Below are 23,868 nucleotides of genomic sequence, written 5' to 3' on the forward strand. Positions count from 1 at the left end.
ATCCTCTGACACAGTTTTCTAGAACTGTTATTTTCCCATTCCTCCAAGATCAACTTAATGAAGTATCCCTTTGAAAACTATTTTGATACCCAGATTTTTTAAAACTGCATTCAAGAATGCAGAAAATGTTAAAAATCACAGCATTGAAAGAAAAACAATATGTTTCTCATACAACCATAGCAATCTGAAAATAAGGTGCTAATTGCTGAATCTGAAATAATTACTAACATTTACTATGTACTAAGCACCATATTAAATACTTATAAGTACAAAAAGAGATAAGTACAAATAAGAAAACCAAGGTACAGAAAGGTAAGTAAATTGCCCAAGGATACACAGCTAATGAGGGGTAGAATCATGGTTCTACACCAGATCGTCTGAGCCCAGGGCTCTTATCCTAAGATGTGACCAGAAATGGCAATGGTATGGGGTTATTAGCACAGTGTTAAAGAGTAACAATTACGTGAAGAGGAGAAAACTGCATTTGAATTCTCAGATATCTGTAGCCTAACTATATGTTTTACTAGACTATTTTTAAATGACAAAAAATTACTTCATAAGAAATATCAAATATCATCCCTGTATTTCAACTAATGAATTTTTTAATTCACGATGTAATGTGCATCCTGTTTCAATTTTACCCATACTACTCTTTAACCATCTCCCCTCCTCTTGCCTCATTCTCCTATTATTTATAATAAAATTGATAATAATAATTTACATATTGTTTATCCTATCTAATAAGTCGCTTCTCTACCCCTCAGAGTTTTTTCCCCTTGATTGCTAGTTTTCTTTTAGGAATCAAATATGAAAATGCAGTCCTTAAAGTCTTTAGATTTGTACACAAACAACAAGGAACAGAAATAATTCGCATATGTTCTCCAAAGTAAAAGTTACATTCAATACATAACACTTCTTTAAAAACTATAAGTAAACATACTCCAGACCTACTCCCCCAAGCTATGCTTGCAGGCTCCATTCACAGATTAGGCACACAGAACTTCTTGATTTTTCCTGATAGTGTCCTAGAACAATCACTCTGTTTACATTTTACCAAAAAGAACTTGCTCACAACCATGTAGAATTTTTAGTTGCAAAGTGAGTCCTCATAAATAAAGGGAAAGATATTCCCTGCTCAGGGATCAGAAAAATTAATATTGTTAATATGACCATACTACCCAAAACAACCTACACATTCAATGCAACCCATATCAAAATTCCAGTGGCATTTTTCAAATAAATATAACAAACAATCCTAAAATTTGTACAAAACCACAAAAGACCTCGAATAGCCAAAGCGTCTTGAGAAAGAAGAACAAAGCTGAAGGCATCATGCTTACTGATTGCAAATTATACTACAAAATCACAGTAATCAAAACAATACAGTATTGGCATCAAAACAGACACAACAGATCCATGAAACAGAATACAGAGCCCAGAAATAAACCCATACATAGATAGTCAATTAATTTACCACAAAGGAGCCAAGAATACACAATGGGGAAAGGATAGTCTCTTCAATAAATGGTGTTGGAAAAACTGGACAGCCACATGCAAAGAATGAAACTGCACCACTATTTTATGCCACACACAAAAATCAATTCAAAGTGGATTAAGGACTTGAACGTAAGACCTGAAACCATAAAACTCCTAGAAGAAAGCATAGGCAGTAAGGTCTTGCCCTCAGTCTTGGTGACAGTTGTTTTTTTTTTTATTTGACACCAGAAACAAAGGCTACAAAAGCAAAAATCAACAAATAGAACTATATCAAACTAGAAAGCTTCTGCACAGCAAAGGAAACCATCAACAAAATGAAAAGGCAACCAATGGAATGGGAGAAAATATTTGCAAATCATGTATCTGATAAGGAATTAATATCCAAAATATATAAAGAACTAACACAACTCATTAGCAAAAACAAACAAACAAACAACACAATTTAAAAACAGGCAAAGGATCTGAATGGACATTTTTCCAAAGAAGACATACAGAAGGCCAACAGGTACACAAAAAATTGCTCAACATCTCTAATCATCAGGAAAATGAAAATCAAAACCACAGTGAGATAACACTTTGCATCTGATAGAATGGCTACTATCAAAATGACAAGAAATAACAGGCGCTGGCAAAGATGTGGGGATAAAAAGGGAACACACGTGCACTGTTGGTGGGAATGTAACCTGGTGCAGCCACTATGGAAAAAGTAGGGAGGTTCCTCAAAAAATTAAAACAGGAACCACCACATCACCCAACAATTCCATTTCTGGGAATTTATCTGAAGGAAACAAAAACACTAACTCAGGAAGATATATGTGCCCCATGTTCATTGCAGCATTATTTACAAGGAATCCTGCCATTTGCAGCAACAAAAGTGAAACTTGAGGGAATTTTACTAAGTGAAGTAAGTCAGACAAAGACAAATATCATATGATCTCACTTATATGTGGAATCTCTTTTTTAGTTTTTATTTATTCTTTTTTTAAAGATTTATTTTTTTTAATTTATTTATTTATTTTTGGCTGCATCAGGTCTTAGTTGCGGCACGTGGGGTCTTTGATGAGGCACGCGGGATCTTTCGTTGTGGCGTGCAGGCTTCTCTCTTCTCTCTAATTGTGGCATGCGGGTTTTCTCTTCTCTAGTTGCGGCACGCAGGCTGGGCGGGTGGGCTCTGTGGTTGTGGTGTGCGGGCTCCAGGGCGCGTGGGCTCTGTCATTTGTGGCACACAGGCTCTCTAGTCGAGGTGCGCAGGCTCACTAGTTGTGGCACGGGGGCTTCAGTTGCTCCACGGTATGTGGGATCTTAGTTCCCTGACCAGGGATCGAACCTGTGTCCCCTGCATTGCAAGGGATATTCCCTGCTCAGGGATCAGAAAAATTAATATTGTTAATATGACCATACTACCCAAAACAACCTACACATTCAATGCAACCCATATCAAAATTCCAGTGGCATTTTTCAAATAAATATAACAAACAATCCTAAAATTTGTACAAAACCACAAAAGACCTCGAATAGCCAAAGCGTCTTGAGAAAGAAGAACAAAGCTGAAGGCATCATGCTTACTGATTGCAAATTATACTACAAAATCACAGTAATCAAAACAATACAGTATTGGCATCAAAACAGACACAACAGATCCATGAAACAGAATACAGAGCCCAGAAATAAACCCATACATAGATAGTCAATTAATTTACCACAAAGGAGCCAAGAATACACAATGGGGAAAGGATAGTCTCTTCAATAAATGGTGTTGGAAAAACTGGACAGCCACATGCAAAGAATGAAACTGCACCACTATTTTATGCCACACACAAAAATCAATTCAAAGTGGATTAAGGACTTGAACGTAAGACCTGAAACCATAAAACTCCTAGAAGAAAGCATAGGCAGTAAGGTCTTGCCCTCAGTCTTGGTGACAGTTGTTTTTTTTTTTATTTGACACCAGAAACAAAGGCTACAAAAGCAAAAATCAACAAATAGAACTATATCAAACTAGAAAGCTTCTGCACAGCAAAGGAAACCATCAACAAAATGAAAAGGCAACCAATGGAATGGGAGAAAATATTTGCAAATCATGTATCTGATAAGGAATTAATATCCAAAATATATAAAGAACTAACACAACTCATTAGCAAAAACAAACAAACAAACAACACAATTTAAAAACAGGCAAAGGATCTGAATGGACATTTTTCCAAAGAAGACATACAGAAGGCCAACAGGTACACAAAAAATTGCTCAACATCTCTAATCATCAGGAAAATGAAAATCAAAACCACAGTGAGATAACACTTTGCATCTGATAGAATGGCTACTATCAAAATGACAAGAAATAACAGGCGCTGGCAAAGATGTGGGGATAAAAAGGGAACACACGTGCACTGTTGGTGGGAATGTAACCTGGTGCAGCCACTATGGAAAAAGTAGGGAGGTTCCTCAAAAAATTAAAACAGGAACCACCACATCACCCAACAATTCCATTTCTGGGAATTTATCTGAAGGAAACAAAAACACTAACTCAGGAAGATATATGTGCCCCATGTTCATTGCAGCATTATTTACAAGGAATCCTGCCATTTGCAGCAACAAAAGTGAAACTTGAGGGAATTTTACTAAGTGAAGTAAGTCAGACAAAGACAAATATCATATGATCTCACTTATATGTGGAATCTCTTTTTTAGTTTTTATTTATTCTTTTTTTAAAGATTTATTTTTTTTAATTTATTTATTTATTTTTGGCTGCATCAGGTCTTAGTTGCGGCACGTGGGGTCTTTGATGAGGCACGCGGGATCTTTCGTTGTGGCGTGCAGGCTTCTCTCTTCTCTCTAATTGTGGCATGCGGGTTTTCTCTTCTCTAGTTGTGGCACGCAGGCTGGGCGGGTGGGCTCTGTGGTTGTGGTGTGCGGGCTCCAGGGCGCGTGGGCTCTGTCATTTGTGGCACACAGGCTCTCTAGTCGAGGTGCGCAGGCTCACTAGTTGTGGCACGGGGGCTTCAGTTGCTCCACGGTATGTGGGATCTTAGTTCCCTGACCAGGGATCGAACCTGTGTCCCCTGCATTGCAAGGCGGATTCTTTACCACTGGACCACCAGGGAAGTCCCTGGAATCTTTTTTTTATATTGAAGTACAGTTGATTTACGATGTTGTGTTAGTTTCTGATGTATAGCAAAGTGATTCAGTCATACATATAAAAGTTTTTCAGGTTCTTTTCCATTATAGGTTATTACAAGGTATTGAATATAATTCCCCGTGCTATACACAATAGGACCTTACTGCTACATGTGGAAACTTTAAAAAAAAAAACACTGAGCTCATAGATACAGAGAACAGATTGGTAGTTGCCATAGGTAGGGGAGGGGGATGGGAGTGGGCAAAATGGGTGAAGGGGGTCAAAAGGTACAAACTTCCACTTATAAGATAAATAAGTCGTGGGGATGTAATGTACAGCATGGTGACTCACTAGTTAACAATACTGTATTGTACATTTGAAAGCTAGTAAGAGAGTAGATCTTAACAGTTCTCATCACAAGGAAAAAAAAACGTAATGATATGTGGCGAAGAATTTAACTAGATTTATTGTGGTCAGCATTTTGTAATATATACATATATGGAATCATTATGTTATACATCTGAAACTAATATAATCTTACATGTCAAATGTATCTCAATAAAAAAAGCTTAGTTTCACTTAGCACTATCCTTGATGATGCAGTAAAATGTATTAATTTGATTGAATTTTGACCTTTAAGTGCACAGCTTTTTTTTTTTTTAATTTATTTTATTTTATTTATTTTTGGCTGTGTTGGGTCTTGGTTGTTTTGCGTGGGCTTCCTCTAGTTGCAGTGAGCAGGAGCTACTCTTTGTTGTGGTGCACGGGCTTCCCATTGTGGTAGCTTCTCTTGTTGCAGAGCATGGGCTCTAGGCACGTGAGCTTCAGTAGTTGTGGCCCACAGGCTCAGTAGTTGTGGCTCTCGGGATCTAGAGCGCAGGCTCAGTAGTTGTGGCGCACGGGCTTAGTTGCTCCGCGGCATGTGGGATCTTCCCGGACCAGGGCTCGAACCCGTGTCCCCGGCATCGGCAGGCGGATTCTTAACCACTGCGCCACCAGGGAAGTCCAAGTGCACAGCTTTTTAATAATCAGTGTGATCAAACAGAAAGTATATATAAAGCACACAGTTCTCCTACATGACTGTATTGCAAGCTGAACTAGCCATTTTCCCCCTCCAGTAGAACAGCATTTTTACTTGAAAGAACAACTGGCAGACAAACTATGGTTTTTGAGCCTTAGCCGTTGGAAGATATTTTCTTGAGAGTGAATGAAATGAGTCTGTCACTTCAGGAAAACGATAGTTTTTGTTACCAATGATAAAATTCACATTTTGAAAAACCTGTATCTGCCACCACGAACTTGACAGCATCCTAACACAAAGATATTTCTAATGAGATTGCTGGAGAAAAAAAATAAGAATAAAGTCACTTCAACTTTCTTATCATAATGCAGTCCAAAAAATGCTTGGAGAAAGCATGTGAACCTAGCATTCTTCTTCCTCTCCCCCACTTTTTAACTTATAAGTTTTTCATACTTTCTTCCATGGACATTTTTCAACAAGTCTAAAACAAGCACAAATTCCACCTAACTGATATCTTACTTGCATTATCAGAAAAATCAAGAAGTCCTGTATAATCTATGCTACGAATGGGCCCTGCAGACAGACATAGCTTGGGGGGAGGAAGTGTACAAAAGTCTTGACTTACATATTTTAAGAAATGTTGTGTGTCATGCAACATTTACTTGCACGATAATAATAAGTGGCTTTCTCTCTATGGTGACTGACTTGCTCTTCAAAAGCCCACGGAGGAAGGAATTCAATTCTCTCAGCTAAGACAGTCAACAAGACTGCAATCACCCCTTCCTTTTCTTTTCCAGAGTATTTGATTTGTTCACTGCAGCAGATAAAGTCCTGATCAAAAAATAATAACTCACTATCTTACCCAAGCTATAATTGGATTTTTCAAATGTCTATGTAAACTGAATGTAGCATTGTCAAGAGAAAAATTTTGCATCAAAATCAATACTTCAAAAAAGCATATTAATATCTGTTCAAATAATGTGACTTTAAAAAAGAGCATTCAGGGGGTTCCCTGGTGGCGCAGTGGTTGAGAGTCCACCTGCTGATGCAGGGGACACGGGTTCGTGCCCCAGTCTGGGAGGATCCCACATGCCGAAGAGCGGCTGGGCCTGTGAGCCATGGCCGCTGAGCCTGCGCGTTCGGAGCCTGTGCTCCGCAACGGGAGAGGCCACAACAGTGAGAGCCCCGCTTTCAGCTAAACATAAACTGACGTATTTTATAACCTAGTGATAATAATGATTAAACTGTATCCATTCTGTAACGATTAACCTTAACTGTAACTAAGGTAGATTGATGGGGGAGGTTGGATAGCTAAAAACTATCATACCCTTGTCAACCATAAAAAAGAATGAAATTTTGCCATCTGCATCAGCATGGATGGACTTAGAAGATATCATTCTTAGTGAAATTACTCAGACAGAGAAAAACAAATACTGTATGTTACCACTTATATGCAGAATCTACAAAATAAAACAAACTAGTGAATATTAAAAAAAGAAGCAGACTCACAGATATAGAGTACAAACTAGTGGTTACCATTGGAAAGGGGGGGGAAGGGAATGATAGGGGTAGGGGATTAAGAGGTACAAACTACTATGTATAAAATCAACTACAAGGATATATTGTACAGCACAGGGAATGTAGACAATATTCTATAATAACTATAAATGAAGTATAATCTATAAAAACTTGAATGACTACATCATACACCTGAAACTAATACAACATTGTAAATCAAGTATATCTCAATAAAAATTAAAACAACAACAACAAAAAGAAACACTGATTAAGCAGCAAAAAAGTCAGAAGGTTAAGAAAACTCATCCTGACCCTGACTGAAAGGAGTATGAGACAGTCATAAAGAGTGTTAAGATCAGAATGTGAACTTTCTAATAACACGAGCAACAGAGGGCTTGGAAAGGAGATACTGTCTAGAAAAATAAGAGGTCTTCAGCTTGTGCCCCTACTGAGATGAAATCAGAGCTGTCTGCTAATGCCCTGAGGATGATGATGGTAATCAACACTGTCATCACTGTCATGATCATCATCATCATCCGTTTGCTGAGCTCTCACTGTCTGCAAGCACTGTTCTACCTTATTTACCTAGTGGAGACTATCAATAACCCCTTTTTACATATGTGGGAACTAAGGCACAGAGAAGTCAAGCAACTTCATCAAGGACACAGATTTCATAAGTGGCAAAGTCGGGATTAGAACCCATGCAGTCTGGATGCAGGACCCACACTTATGATTTCTATACTCTATTACCTGTCCCTCTAGCTCTGAGAGTAAGAACTCCAATGAGAATATAAGACCGTCAGTTAGTTGGCTGAATATGTTTCATGAGTGAAAGCTGTGAGAAAATACTATATAATGAACAATGTCCTCTACAACATCCTTACAGTACGTGTGACAGTTTCCCAAAGTTCTTTCTTATAATATGCCTTCTGGACATAAATGACAAAAGTAAATGTGAGATTCTGCTCCTGTGGACCTGTATGCACTCAAGATAAACTGACCGTGAAATCCTCTTAGTATCTTACTAGTTACATAAGGCTGCTAGCCACAAGTCAGTGTTAGGGGAACATGTACCCTAAAGAATGATTTGTTTTCAATAGTTGATTTATAGTCCTCCCTTCTGAAGGCAATTAGATAGTAGGTCAGCTGTGAGGACCACTCCTAGTTTGTTGCAATGAAGCCATGTCTTCTGGATGTGATCTTTCTATTCTCTGTAGCAGAGGTAAGGAGAGAAGACAGATTGAGTGCAGCCAAAAGTGGTAGTGAGTCATTAAGACACAAGTGAAAATGAAGAGGGGGCAGAATACAGCTTGTTCTATCCCTCAAGACATTAGTATTCACTTGTACAAGACAGTTCCACTGATCCTGCAGTCTTACAGTTTTTGGAAAATAGAGGCTGTGTGAAGGTAAACAGTGACCAGGGGGATGGATGTGCTAATTAATTCAGTAGGAGAATCCTTTCACAATATGTATTTATATCAGATCATCACACTATACACTTTAAATATCCTACAACTTTGTCAATTATACCTCAATACAGGTAGGGGAAGAAAACAGAAACAAAACAGTAACTGGTGGAAACATAGCTTGCTGCCATGACATGGTTAGCAAACTGTGTTCCCTGGAATCTTAGGGTGGCTTGGGGATGCTCCTTGGTGAAAAGGTCCTCCAATCCTTTCATCTAGATACTTGCTTTATATTTTTAGGATTTTGAGTAATTTTCCATCTGAAAGGGCTCTGCTGCTTTAAAAAAAAGTTTAAAATCACTACTTCATATTTTCCAGCTCTCTGGGGATAGTGTTTAGCTTGTTCATTAGATCTAAAAACATCAGAAATAAAAATCTTTTCTACCAATTTTTACAATTAGAACAAATAATTACATGAAAGTTCTTTGAGTGCCAACAACCTGCCAAACTATATGTTAGACACTTGCTCTGAATGAAAGCAAACAATGCAGCATTGCTTATATATATACACATACCCGCTTAACTACGGCAACCATGCAACAATCATATTACCAAGGAACAAAGAGAATCAACTACCAAAAATCCATTCCTGCCAACACATCTTCATTAAAATCAACATCCAACATTCCCATTTCTATTTTAGTTCTTGATCCTACAGATGAATATATACTGAGCAGTTATTAAGGTTGCCTTCTTTATCAACGACCTGGTTCTATCTTTGTTTTCACCCCATGTTATATAAAGAGGTGGCAATAAACAACAAGGTCCTACTGTATAGCACAGGGAACTATATTCAATATCCTATGATAAACCATAATAGAAAAGAATACAAAAAAAGAATGTGTGTGTATGTGTGTGTGTGTGTGTGTGTGTGTATATATATATATCTCAATCACTTTGCTGTACAGCAGAAATTAACACAATATTGTAAATCAACTCTACTTTAAAAAAAATCTTTGTCTAACCAGTGGGTTTTTTAAAAATTAAACTAAATATTTAATTCAAAGCAAAGAATATATATACAAAGAGGCTGCATTCTGTGGGAAAGACCAGCTCTTAGGACATTAACTCACCAAAATGATCTGAAGGAAGATCTCATATTGTCGCACGTTATATAGTGCTTCTTTTAACATATAGGGCTGAAGTTCTCGACTCAAGAGTGGGTTCTTTACTGCTTTCTCAAGGATGGCTGTGTAGCGGTATGCCTGGTCCTGGACCACCTCAAGTTGGGAATCAATATGCTGAGTGGTGGCTGGAATTGCTTCCTGTAGAATAGCTGGCACTGGTTTGAGAGGTATAATAAGAGAGACATGAGGCAATCTAAAAAGATTCAGAAGAAAAAGCCTAGAAAGTGGTCATATTTAAACATTAGGTTGAGTTAGTTTTTTTCCTCAACCAAATTAACAATCAGGAGGCATATTCAAAAAAAAAAAAGACATTGCCAGAATAATAACCAAAAGTTAAAGCAGATCAGCTTTTGCTACTAAAATATAGAAGATGCTAAAGAATAGACAGGCGTTGGTGTTATGTGCTGTATTAACTATGTGCCTCTAGAAAAGCCACTGTATCTCTCCTTCTGTGTATCTTCTTTACTACTGGTAAAAAAGAAAATAAAAGTGTACCACTTAAGAAACTCACTGGGATACTGGGATACTGAAAAATAACAGAATTGTCTAGCAAGACAGGAAACTTTATGAAGAATGGGAATTGACTTTTTAGAACAGTTTTTAAACTGCAAAAAAAATTACCTTATTGTACTAGATCAGTGATCTGGTAAAAAGACACTAACACCTTCTCAGTGGGCCTACGTGTGTACCAAATGCATAAGGAAGTTACTTCTACTCGTAGGTCTTTGAGCAAATATTTCAATGAGTACTTTCAAACTTACAGATAATGAATGCATTAAGTATATAACAGCATAGTAGAGGCTCCTGAATTTACAGACTTGCAAATATCTCCTCTTGGACCATTTCATTCCATTAACCACATCAACAATGGTTTGCTTTTCAGGGTGATTTTTATTTTTTAAATCACTGAATTTTATTCCCTTTTGGTTATTTGACTTGGAGTAAAGAACACAAAGCCCCACTGAACTGGGGAGGCTGGCCTCCAGAAGGCCCTCTCAATCCTTTTACTGATTCATGCTCCCATACTAGCTTCATGATACATAAAATTTAAGGTCTTGCCCCAATAAAATGAAAAATTACTATACATTATGAACAGTAGCTGTACCTAAGATATGGTCAAAACTGCAAACCTTTAAGAATGCCAGTGGTGTACTGTGAATTATTTTCCTCTGTTCCCATTAAATTTTAAACTTACCTAACCTATAGAATTAACTGAATGATATACCTACAGTCATCAATGCCTTCTCCTCCCTTTCCACAGTCTCGGTTAAATAAACGAATTCCAGTAACAATCATGGTGAGTTCTTTCAGCTGGCGTTCTTTGTCCTTCTTAGAAAGAGTTAGAAATGTCCCAAGCTCAGCCTGAGGAAAAACACTCTGTAGGGCAGCTAAAACAGACCACAATAAAGACAACAAAAAGGTAAGTAAAGATATCAGAACGTAAAAAACAAGTTCCTTTCAGCAGAAAGTTAAGGGGCTTGTCTTTATAGAGTCACTTAGATGATTCTTTAAATGTCTGATACCTGATTCCAGAATACATGGCAAAATTTAGCATTTATCAAGAAAGCTGAGCTACTGAAAATAATGCCATTGCCTCACGACTATTTTCATAATCAAGCATTCATCAGTAATTTTTTGGCAGTGGGCATTAAAACAAGCTTTCTAATTAGGGCTCTAAGTAGAAAAAAAATGATGCTTTAAAATAATTATGGAAGAAAGCTGTGGGAAGATTAGAGATATTGCCTATTCCTTATCTTAAAGTATGAAAGTGGGCAAGTATTTCCTGAGGATAAAACAATGCCGGGCTTCCCTGGTGGCGCAGTGGTTGGGAGTCCGCCTGCCGATGCAGGGGACGCGGGTTCATGCCCCGGTCCGGGAGGATCCCACATGCCGCGGAGCGGCTGGGCCCGTGAGCCGTGGCCGCTGAGCCTGCGCGGCCGGAGCCTGTGCTCCGCAACGGGAGAGGCCACAGCAGTGAGAGGCCCGCGTACCGCAAAAAAAAAAATAACAGTGCTACTTCGCATCATCCATCCTAGGTGACAGACTCAACTCCTTTCATCAGTAGGAAATCTCTCCCAGCAGTCCCCGTTCCCCAGTCAGCCTGGTTAATCATACTGCCAATGTTTCTGCAGTGAGGGGTAATAGGCCCCTAGGTACACACAGCTCTAAGAAGATTAACAATATCCACTTCCCAAAAGTGCTACTTGAGTTTTAGTGTTGATACACTGTGTAAGAAAAATCTGGGTTAAGTTTTAACCTCTTATTTGTGCTAATTTTTTTTCAGGTAAAAGAAGATAACTTCAATCTTCAATACTTATAATTCAACATATTTTATAAGATACTATGTTCATGTATGTTCATGGACGGAATGAAAATGGTGTATATTTTTTACCTGTTGCCTCTCTGACAGTCTTGATGTCTGTTGGGGACCCCAGCCCAGAGCGCAGTAACACGTAGCTGACAATCTTGCGGTAGAGGCTTTCCAGCTCTTCTCGAACACATGCTCGACTATCTGTAATTTCTCTGCTAACAGAGCTTAATCTAGACTCTACAACCCGGTGATGTTCTTCGAGAAATTCCTCTAAAATTGGCAAAGGACAATGTTCCATATATTGATACTTAGAATTCTTCTCACATAAGAAAATAGGACCAGGGACTTCCCTGGTGGCGCAGTGGTTAAGAATCCGCCTGCTAATGCAGGGGACACAGGTTCGAGCCCTGGTCCAGGAAGATCCCACATACCGCGGAGCAACTAAGCCCATGCACCACAACTACTGAGCCCACATGCCACAGCTACTGAAGCCAATGCTCCACAACAAGAGAAGCCACGGCAATGAGAAGCCCACGCACTGCAAGGAAGAGCAGCCCCCGCTCACCACAACTAGAGAAAGCCTGCATGCAGCAACGAAGACCCAACACAGCCAAAAAAATAATAGTAATAAAAAATAAATAAATAAATAAAATTTTTTAAAAAAGAAAATAGGACCAGAGGAAAAAATGGCTTGGTATGGCAATTCTACTGCATGAAAACAAGTATTTTCGTAAGATGTAGTACGCAAAAATACACAGTGGCCAGAAAGTAACCTCAAGACAAAAATCTAGTGGGAAGGATTTACTACCGTGATTTAAATGGCATGCTTTATCAAAACACGTAAGCCTTTAAACAGACAATCCAAACGTAACAGTAGATAGGGCTAAAACCTCCTACTTAAGCAGAAAGTACACAAGACAATTTATAATATATATTATAAACACATACAGTATAAATATTGTACTATCTATATTCTCTAGGTAAGTAGGTGTAGTATACTGTATGTAAACACATCTAATATAAATATCCATATAGGTAGTATAAATATTCCTCTTCAATTATGTGTATTTCTATTTTAGTTCTAGATAAATTTCCTTTGACTATCATTACTGTAATATGATGTTGCATCAGGAATGGTATCCCTCTCCCTTCTTCCTGTAATACAGTGAGGTTTAGGCTTAATCGTGGAAGGAGCCACAGTTCACCAGCACTATAATTCTTGCAGCTAAGTCAATAAGACACCCTATAACAAGGGCAATAATTAACATATCAACCATGCCCAGTTCACAGCTATAATCTTGCCACAAAAACAACTCAAACTTTGAAATTAAGAAAAATCTAAATTACATCATCAATTCCATTATTTATTGTTCTAAAATATTATTATTGATCAAAAAAGCAAGATATATGATTTTACACATGTAGCATAACTGAAAGGTTAATACAGAGAGGGAAAAAAAGACAACAAAAATCACCAAATGGTTAATAATGATTGAATTACAGTGGGGCAGAGGCAGTGTAGTCTATAGAGAAATTTCATTTCCTTTTTTCTGTTTCCAGTTTATTTTTGATGTATGTAAGAAACTATTTACATAAGGAAATATGTTCTAAGCTTAAATTTCCCATCAGTCACTTCATTTTTGGGTAAGTTACATAATTTAGGTAAGCATTATGCGATAATAATATAAACCAGGAAAAATAAAATCAGCAAATTAAAAAATTTAACTTCAGTGAGCTGGTTGCTTTAATTTAAGTTATTATGTATTAGTGGTATAATAGTCAAAACACAATAGACTTGGAAACTTTTGACACTCACAAAGGCCATTGGTGTTCTTCTCATTTAGCATCTCCAACATTATTACATTCTTCAAAGTTGGAAAAAATTTCCAAAGATAAACAAAAAAGTTAAATTGTTCTTGGTCAACCAAATGAAGCCCTTGAGAAATGGAATAGTTCCTGCCACATCAGTAAACAAAGGATGCCACAGTCATCAGCACTGGCAGCCCTCCAGTGTGAGCTGCTGAGCCCTGAGGGAACTCAGGAGGGAAAGAATACCTGCCGTCTAGCAGCCATCAGACTGCAGCCACTCCCCACGGTGAGCCCTGAGGAAACTCAGGATGTGAAAACACAGGATACTGGCTCCACATAGCTGAGGTCCATATCAGTGAGCCCAGACTCTTGCATCTTCTCATACAAAGAAAAGCCCTAATTTCCTTAATTTGGGATATCAGTTTCCTTCAATTAACAATACTCTTTTGACGTTCAGACTATCTGCCCTTTGTTGCAAAACTTCTATATAACTTCTATATAACCTGACTCCACCCCCCCACCTAACCTGGCTCCCAACCTTATCTCCTCAGAGCAGTTCTCTCAGGGTTACTTGAGATGCTGTCTCCCGGGCTTGAAGTCCTAAAATTTCCCGCTGAATAAAACATAACTCTCAACTTTTAGGTTGTGAACATTTTTTAAGTCAACACCCTTATTACCTGACATACAATATGAATCTTCTTTAAAAGGGTATCAAAATCGGTAGATATATGTTACCTCGACTTGTATAATTCATATCAAAATAGACTTGCATCTTAATGGTGTCCAGGGAAGGATTTTTACTGTCCAATAGCCTAGTCACGCAAAGCTAAAAAAGAAAATCACATACATGCTTCCAGTTATATTTTCTGAAACAATCAGAAGTATTTTCCAAAGTTATTCTCAAAATCAAAGGGCAACATCAAAGCCATTATTTCTGATATTTATCTACCAATAACCATTTTTATTACTTTTTTTCTCATTGAGGACTCTACGCTTTATAGTTTACTTAACCAACAACATTTATTAAGTAATAAGTTATTCCCCCGGAGTTAACCAATATTACCATGCCCAAGTGACTAATAGTCTAGTTGGAGGCAAAGAACTTGACCTTTTGCTTAGTCTCTGCAGCCTGAATGTGGGTGAATGTGCCATGAAGCTTATGCTCCTGTCTACAGCTCTTCCTAAGTTCCTTATTACTGTTTTTTTTGTTTGTGTTTGTTTATTTGTTTTAATTTATTTTTGGCTGCGTTGGGTCTTCGTTGCTGTGCACGGGCTTTCTCTAGTTGTGGCGAGCGGGGGCTACTCTTCCTTCTGGTGATCAGGCTTTTCACTGCAGTGGCTTCTCTTGTGGAGCACGGGCTCTAGGCCTGTGGGCTTCAGTAGTTGTGGCACGTGGGCTTCAGTAGTTGTGGCATGTGGGCTCAGTAGTTGTGGCTCACGGGCTTTAGAGTACAGGCTCAGTAGTTGTGGCGCACGGGCTTAGTTGCTCCGCGGCATGTGGGATCTTCCCAGACCAGGGCTCGAACCCGTGTCCCCTGCATTGGCAGGAGGATTCTTAACCACTGCACCACCAGGGAAGCCCCCTCATTACCGTTTATCTGAGCCTTAACAATCTTTTTTGCTGATGACGGAGGTCATGTGCATTTTATAAAAAGCTGCCGCAGCTACGTCCCCTACTCGCAGACTTTCTCTGGCTCTACCTTCTGTTTCAAAGTTTCTTCCTCTGGTCCATTTTCTCCTGTTTTTCCCCAAACATAGATGGCTCATTCCCCTTCTCTGCTTTGCCCCTTTAGAATAGAGGATCAGCCTGAATTTTTCTTTTCTTCTCTCTTCTGCACCCCCCAAGTCCAGTCTTCCCCCATCTCACCTGTTAGACTTTATTATGTCTGCAGCTAGCGAGCACATCAACAGCTTTACCCTCAACCCAACTCCCAGGCCACCAACCCTCCTTTCCTGAGAGGAGGAAGAGGGGAAAGCAGGAGTGAGGAGGGAACACTACCTTTAGGGGACCCACGCGCCTGGACCCCTCCAGGTGGAGAAGTGCCGTTCCAAGCACAGACTTTACAAATGCACAGACTAGCTCATAACATGATTTTTAATTGAGAAAAAAGTCTTTATCACTTGAATTATTATATAAATTGACAGTTAATGTACCTGTCATATTAAAAGTATATTGAGCACAGGGAACTATATTCAATATCCTGGCATAAACCATAATGGAAAAGAATATAAAAAAGAATGTATATAAGTGTATGACTGAGTCACTTAGCTGTACAGCAGAAATTAACACAACATTGTAAATCAACTATACTTCAATAAAAAAATAAATTTAAAGAAAAAGTATATTGAGCTTGATTCTTTCCAACTTAGTTGAGCTGGAGGGGGAAAAAAAAAAACTCTTCTTGAGCCATGAAAAGGAGAAAAGCATTTTCTGCCCCTCCTTGATTCTCCTCCATGGCTGTCCAATCAAATTTCTGAATAACCATCAGTCATTTTCCCTATCGCTAAAAACAGGCCTTATACCACACTCTCAAATTCAGCACAGAAAGACCCAGCTCTCAGCTGCCTTAGAGAATCATGGAGCCTCTTCTTCACAGTTATCATAACGACATATTCCCCAGCTCCAAGCTTCCAAAGCTCTTCCTGACCCTCTAGCATCTGCAGACAGACCTGCACTCCACTATGTGAATTGCTGGCTGTGAGAGAAGATGGAGATGATGAAAATTGTCTCTGCCATTTGTCTGAGCTCAGAAAATATCACGTACAAGTCTGGAAAAGCTTGTTTCACGTCTTCTGTGTGAAGGAGGGAATTAAAATCATTAAGCCCAGGAAAAAAAAGATAAATGTTGAAATTTTAGGAAATACATTGAGGAATATCTAGAAAATAAATATTTAAGCATCTAAATCCAGTGAGTCAAACTTAAAACATATGAAAAAATTAACAATGTCTACAGTTCCTGCCCTCTTTAGTTCTTAAAATTGCTTTTCAGGCACATCTACTTGATTCTAACGATGAATTCTTTGCTCTGGGTTCAATTTTTCCCTTAGAATTGAAAAACACAAATTACATTGAATCAATAATTTTATGAATCTTAATTTAGTACTATAATTTTACAGTATATGACAAGCCAGTTAATAATGTTCTCAATGTAACATTAGATTAATAACAAGATGTCTCTAAAATACTGTGGCAGACACTGCCACCTGCCAGTACCCATACGCCTCCTTCCTTACTAACAAAGCCCCAGTCTGGATTAAGGCAAAGACTTGGTCAGCCAAAAAAGGAAAGAAAAAACAAATCAATATCCCAGGCTCACTTGCAGTATCATTCTACTCAGTAAATGCAAACAGATGGGAGGGATTCTGGGAAAGCCTGTTATTTTCCAAAAAGAAAGTGACAGACCCAATTGCACACACATTTTGACCTTTGTCCTCTTACCTTATGCCTGCCTAGAGGTGGGAGAGCTATGTTGTGACCCTGGGGTGAAAACACATGCATGATGGTGACCCAGGAAGTCAGGAAAAATAGCCTATGTACCTCTAGACTTCGTTTTATGAGAAAAAATAAACCTCTCATTTGTTTGCACCACTATTTGGTGGGGTTTTCTTTCACGGAGCTGAAGGCAATATTGACCAACACAAATACTATATTTAGAATTGCAAGCAAATAATTCAAAATTTGAGAACTGTTGGATAATCACCTTTACAAGTTTCTGCACATCACCTTTTATGAGAGTTCTATCTGTGTTAAAGCCATTACTTGGGTCCAGGACAACAGCTTTCACCTGAGAGTAGGAAAGAGTCCATTAAATTTATTTCATGTTACTACAAAATTAGTTTAACAATTTTCCATTTTTTAAATAACTGCCTCTTGACTATCCAGCAGTTGATTATTCAGCTGATTTTCTTATAACCCAATTCATCCACACCTTCATTAGAGGCTGAAGAAAGGGAGCAATAAACATCAAATCTGAACATGGTGTTAGAAAAAGGACATGGAGAGACAGGTTGAAAGCAATGGCTAGATTTTACATTGGGAAACTGAATATTTTTATCGTATTTTTTATTGTGTATTGTTAAAACAAAAGCAAGAGTAGAAAGACTGAGGCAGGAGACAGATGGGCTCCAGGCTAGGCATTTACCTCTAGTCTCCTGTTTACATTTCATAGGGCAGGAAAAAGTGGGCTTCAGGCCAGACACTTACAGCTAGTCTCCTGTTTGCATTTCCTGAGACAGGAGTTAGATGGGCTCCAGGTTAGACATTTAAAATCAGTCTCCTATTTACTCTCCGAAATGGAAGCTACCACAGGGACAGGGTAAATAGCTAAGTTTTGTCTCTTAGGGATGCCTTAAGATAACAGTCATGGCGAGAACAAAGAGGGGCACAAACTTGTTTGAGTAAAGGATCAAGGGATCTCCGCTTCCCTCCCCCCCAACCCTTGGGGCAAGGGAGACACTAGGTGTGTGCAGAAAGTCTCCTTGGGGGTCAAAATTCAGGGGACAATGCCATGCCACAATGAGTCTTGCTTCTCCCAGATGCCTTTGCATCGAGATCCATCTTGGCTGAGAGGTGCATGCACACCTAGGGAGAGGGTCCTGAAACAAATTAGCCAGGGGGGAAAAAACAAGATGATTGCCAGAAGGAAGGCAAAGACCTGGAAGAACTGACCTGCATAAATGATTTAACTGTCCGTTTACTGCACTCCTCCTCATTAGGGAGGACGCCACACCCTTTCTCTCCAGATGTGCATCTCTGCCTAACTTCTTTTTTTCCTTTTTTAATAAATTTATTTATTTGTTTGTTTATTTTTGGCTGTGTTGGGTCTTCGCTGCTGTGCCCGGGCTTTCTCTAGTTGCGGCGAGCGGGGGCTACCCTTCATTGTGGTGCATGGGCTTCTCATTGCGGTGGCTTCTCTTGTTGCAGGGCACAGGCTCTAGGCACACGGGCTCCGCTAGTTGCGGCACATGAGCTCAGTAGTTGTGGCTTGTGGGCTCTACAGCACAGGCTTAGTAGTTGTGGCACACGGGCTTAGCTGCACCGCGGCATGTGGGATCTTCTGGGACCAGGGCTTGAACCCGTGTCCCATGCATTGGCAGGCGGATTCTTAACCACTGCGCCACCAGGGAAGTCCCTGCCTAGCTTCTGTCTTAACTAAACAAACTGTTTCTCTGTGTGCTCTCCCACTTGTTGTGCTGTGTCTCTAATAATAAACTTTCTACCTGTTTTTACAGTTTTTGCCTCCGTGAGAAATGCATTTTCCACTGGGGGCAAGAGCCAGGGAAAAATAGCTTCTAGCCTCTAGCCCTTGCTGGTCTGGTGGCTAGGATTCCTGGTTTTCATCCAGGCTACCCAGGTTCAACTCCTGGGCAGGGAATTAAGATCTCGCTTCATGACATCGCTCACTGCTGCCTCTCCAAGATGAAGGCAATCAGTAATTTTTACAACAGTGAACAAAAATACATCTTAAAAAAGCTCCCACATAGGAAAACATTATTGATGTTTCTAAAACTTATCAAGATCTTCTAAATCAGTCTCCTAAAGCGAGAACTAACATGCTTTATAGACTTAAAAAAATATTTTTGGCTAACTTGTCCAACGGTCTCAGTATGTTTTCAACGGAATAACAGTTAGGAAAACACCACAGAATTTTAAGAGGAAAATGGGCACCGCTTAAACACATTTTTTAATAAAGCAGTAATTCACAAAAATATTCATTCTTACCATAAAAGCAACCAGAGTTTCAGAAACAATCTCTCCATGGGCTGCACATTCTTGTCCTATTTCTCGAATGATATTCTTTATAACACTTTCAGCCTGAGTGGGAGGCATTCTGGCTAAATAAAAAGATTTTTTAAATTGCATTTATATACTATTTTTTCCCCTAGATTTCACCACTAACATATTTGTAAACTCATATTATTTATTAACTTATTAGTATTTACGAGTATCTAGACCCCTCCTGTTTTCATTTCTTTGTTTCATATTTATAAAAATGACAGTGAGAACAATTGGAATGTTTCAAATGATTGAAACAGTCCCTCTTTATTTAAATGACGGTGGTCACCAAAAGTACATTTATAGCATGATATTTTTAAATTTAAAAAAAGGTTAAACACTATTGGGGGCAGGGAAGAGTAGAATTAATGAGAAACCCCACTCCCATTTGTGTAGGCGGCCGAGTACAGCTTGAAACAGGAAATGCTTATTCCACCACTTTCACTAAATGACCTTTCATAATTATAATGACTCTTGGAAAACAATTCTTGCTTGGATCGTCTAAATTCTCTTTCTAGCACATCCAAGTTGGCATTTAGACTCTTGATTAAAAACATAAAAGCAAAAAATATTACAGGAGTTATGCATCACGGAAAAAAATGAACTCGTGGTTATTAATTGCATTTACTATAAACCAGGAAAAGGTGGCGGGTTTTAATGGCTATCAGGTTTTCTGATTCGTACCAGTAACTGAGCACAGGGGAAATAAGCATGTAGAGAATAACAAAGGCAATCCCAGGTAGATAAAGCTAACTTTCAGCATTATTAGGGTTCAGGTAAGGTTAACAACACTTGTCATCTTGTCCAATAAAACCGGACTGCCCGGTTTCCATCGTGACCCGACCATTTTCTAGCTGAGACCTCGGGCATCTGCTTCACCTCTCTTTGAAGCGGTTTTCTCATCTGAAAAACATAGATTCGACTACTACCCTCTACCCGGAGTTGTAGCGAGGACTGAATTCTATACATTTAGTGGTTAAAATAGTGCGTGGCAGAAGGTAAGCGCTTAAAACAGCAGCTCCTAACCAGCCCGTGCTCAAAGGTTAGCCTTGCGTGTGCGCGTGCGCGAGCGCCCTCGGGCGCCGGGCCCGGGCCGCTCACGACTCCCCTCAGTACCCGCCCCTGCTTGACTCAGGGAAGCCTAAACCCCCATGTTCAGGCCTTCTGGGGCGTGCAATTGGCCCCAAGCAGCGGCGAGCGGGCTCAGGCGCCGGCGCATTACGGGTTACAAGCCGGACCTGGGCGCCTCCGGCCGGAAGTGACCGCTATTTCCGTTCAGCCGCGGCGCCCCGAAAGGAGTCCTTACCGACAGTTCAGCCTCAACCAGGCTAGACGGGATGCTCCAGCGGCCCAGGCTCTGTCCACGGCCCCACGCTCGCTTCCTCGCGGGGTACACCCCGGGCTCAAGGGCGCGGAGCCTCGAATGGGCTGATCTTGGCCGGAATGGAGAGCTGGAGCCGCGTCTACCCAATTCTTCCCCGGGGTCTTTGCGGGGCCTTCTGGGCAGCTGGGCTATCTCGGAGGCAGGGGGTGTAACCATGGAAACCGAACGCTAGGGCCCGAAGGGGGCGGGACCAGGATGTGGGTAGGGCCAAGGTGGGGAGGCGTGGCTGGGTCCAAGCTTGAGAGCCTTTCCCGGGAGGATGGACGAGAATAACTTTATAAAACAAAGACAAGCAAATACAGAGAGACCCATGGACTTCCCTGGTGGTGCAGTGTTTAAGAATCCGCCTGCCAACGCAGGGGACACGGGTTCGATCCCTGGTCGGGGAAGATCCCACATGCCACGGAGCAACTAAGCCCGTGCGCCACAACTACTGAGCCCATGTGCCACAACTACTGAGCCTGCGCTCTAGAGCTGGGAAGCCACAACTGCTGAGCCCGCGTGCCTAGAGCCCGTGCTCCTCAACAAGAGAAGCCACCGCAATGAGAAGCCCATGCACAGCAATGAAGAGTAGCCCCCGCTCGCCGCAACTAGAGAAAGCCATGTGCAGCAATGAAGACCCAACACAGCCAAAAAAAAAAAAAAAAACTACAGAGGGACCCAAATCCCAGGCAGAAGAAAACAGGTTCACTACACCTCAGTGGGTTAAGGGTGTCAAACACATGATTTCTTAAACAAGAGTATTAACTTGGTAGCATGGAAACCTATGCAGCCTTTAAAAAAAAGGGAATGGAAACCTATGCAGCCTTTAAAAAAAAGGGGATACAGTGTGGGAGGCGAGCAGAGGCCAGTTCCTAGAGATGGGAAAACGGAAGGGTTGTATTCTTGAGAAATGCAGTGCATATAAAAGTATTGTTGCTGGAAATAATCAATAAACAGTCCATAACAGGAACAGAAAAGAGTTTTAACTGAGGCCTACAGCCCTGGACACAGCCTCTCAGATAACTCTGAGGAATTGCTCCTGAAAAGCATGGTTTGCAACAGTTTTATATTTTGTCAGAACAAAGAATATCAAACAAGTCAGGGATGCATTCCTTCAAGGTTTCAAAAAAACAGATTAGCATGTACACAGCCAGTCAGTATGGCCTTGGCACCAGGAAGGAAGTCTTATCATTGAAGGAGTACCAGCGTCGGCTGCCAAGGAAAGAGCTCTAATTTTAACACGGATAGGGTCAATGCACTTTTCTTTAATGATTAAAGCAGAGGTACAGGGCTTCCCTGGTGGCACAGTGGTTGAGAGTCCGCCTGCCTATGCAGGGGACCCAGGTTTGTGCCCCGGTCCGGGAAGATCCCACATGCCACAGAGAGGCTGGGCCCGTGAGCCATGGCCGCTGAGCCTGCGCGTCCAGAGCCTGTGCTCTGCAACGGGAGAGGCCGCAGCAGTGAGAGGCCCGCGTACCGAAAAAAAAAAAAAAAAAAAAAAAAAGCAGAGGTACAGTGTATGTTTGATAGGCCACAAACTGGCTGTTTTAGTTAGCATAAAATTCAAGTTAAATCACGTATAAGCCAGGATGACTTTCCCCATACCTCAATATGTGAAAATTTCTTCCATTAGTATCTAGTTTTTAAAAAAACAAAAGAAGGATCACAGTTTAATTTCATGTCCTCTTGTTCAAAGGAAGTCAGTAATAGGATAGCCCAAGATGCCAGAAGAGAAAACTGCACGTTCTAGAAGCACATACAACACATCCGAGTCTGGAGATGGAATAATGAGGTTTTGCCCTTTAACAGTCATGTTCGTTAGGTCCACCTACTGACATGAAAGTACGAAACAGCATTAAAATGATATTAGAAGCAGAAAATCAAACAACAAAGTTTTATTTTTAAAAAGGCTACTGCCAGTAATTTTTCTCAAATTGCAAGCAAATATACCAAATAAACTTTACTTAAGGACATTCACAAATTATTAGGAAATGAATCAACACAAAAAATACACAAGTCATAGTATAAGAGGATTATTTATCTTCCCCTTCTAGAAAACTTTTGTAGAATGTGGATGAAGCTTGTGCAAAAATAGATTTTTAGAGTAGCAAGATACATAATAGCAAAACACTGGAAATACAAACACCTGAGATTTAACGAATGTTGATAAAGTAAAACATTAGGCAGGCATTTAAAATGTCAGTAAAAACCTGGTGTTTGTCTTATATTTTTAAAAAGCCAAATGCAAAATATATATACAGTATGATCTCAACTATATTCATATACATATATACATAATATATAAAAAGTGTGTAAGTCAATTTACCAATATCCTTAGCAGTGTGTGGATCTGAGTAAGTTATTTATTTATTACTTTATTACTTATCTGAGTATGGGTTATTTTTATTCCTTTATACTTTTATGGATTTCTAGATTTTCTATAATGAGTATATAGTCTTATGATCTATAAAACAAAATAGAGAAAAAAATGAGAGGACTAGCTATTCGTAGAGACTGAGCCCAATTTGGAAACTGTAAATACACAAAGTAACACAACAAAAAAGAAAGTGATATAGCAAAATTTTAACAGTGGTTATATCTAGGCAATGAGAGCATGGCTGTTTTCTTCTTTATACTTTAAGACATCTACCAAAATGTGTTTCATGAGCATATATTACTTACGTTAGAATAGTAAATATTTTGGGGGACTCCCCTGGTGGTCCAGTGGTTAAGACTCCATGTTTCCACTGCAGGGGGCACAGGTTCAATCCCTGGTTGGGGAACTAAGATCCTGCAGGCTGCGTGGCATGGCCAAAAAAAACCAAACAAGAAAAAAGAACATTAAATATTTTTTAAGATGGT

At 39.8% G+C, this 23,868-nt stretch overlaps 1 protein-coding gene across 7 annotated transcripts in view; it reads right to left on the reverse strand.

The window, feature by feature from the left end:
* CFAP206 (cilia and flagella associated protein 206) overlaps nucleotides 1–23,868 on the reverse strand; it is a 38,022-nt gene extending 14,154 nt beyond the window's left edge. For 3 of the 7 annotated variants that reach the window (XM_028494667.2, XM_028494664.2, XM_028494668.2), the window contains exons 1-7: nucleotides 20,325–20,486; nucleotides 19,587–19,699; nucleotides 17,566–17,649; nucleotides 14,600–14,690; nucleotides 12,137–12,325; nucleotides 10,974–11,132; nucleotides 9,691–9,899 (exon numbers count right to left, since the gene is read on the reverse strand). In XM_028494667.2, the coding sequence (XP_028350468.1) occupies nucleotides 9,691–9,899; nucleotides 10,974–11,132; nucleotides 12,137–12,325; nucleotides 14,600–14,690; nucleotides 17,566–17,649; nucleotides 19,587–19,699; nucleotides 20,325–20,403 (924 nt within the window). In that variant the 5' untranslated portion in view covers nucleotides 20,404–20,486. Of the gene's footprint in view, nucleotides 1–9,690; nucleotides 9,900–10,973; nucleotides 11,133–12,136; nucleotides 12,326–14,599; nucleotides 14,691–17,565; nucleotides 17,650–19,586; nucleotides 19,700–20,324; nucleotides 20,487–20,946; nucleotides 21,301–22,611; nucleotides 22,835–23,688 lie in introns of those variants that run through there. The other 4 variants (XM_028494665.2, XM_024116816.3, XM_007104017.4 and 1 more) reach the window with 4 other exon arrangements.

The sequence above is a fragment of the Physeter macrocephalus genome, chromosome 10 (genome assembly GCF_002837175.3).
Source record: "Physeter macrocephalus isolate SW-GA chromosome 10, ASM283717v5, whole genome shotgun sequence".
NCBI classification, from domain to species: Eukaryota; Metazoa; Chordata; class Mammalia; order Artiodactyla; family Physeteridae; genus Physeter; species Physeter macrocephalus.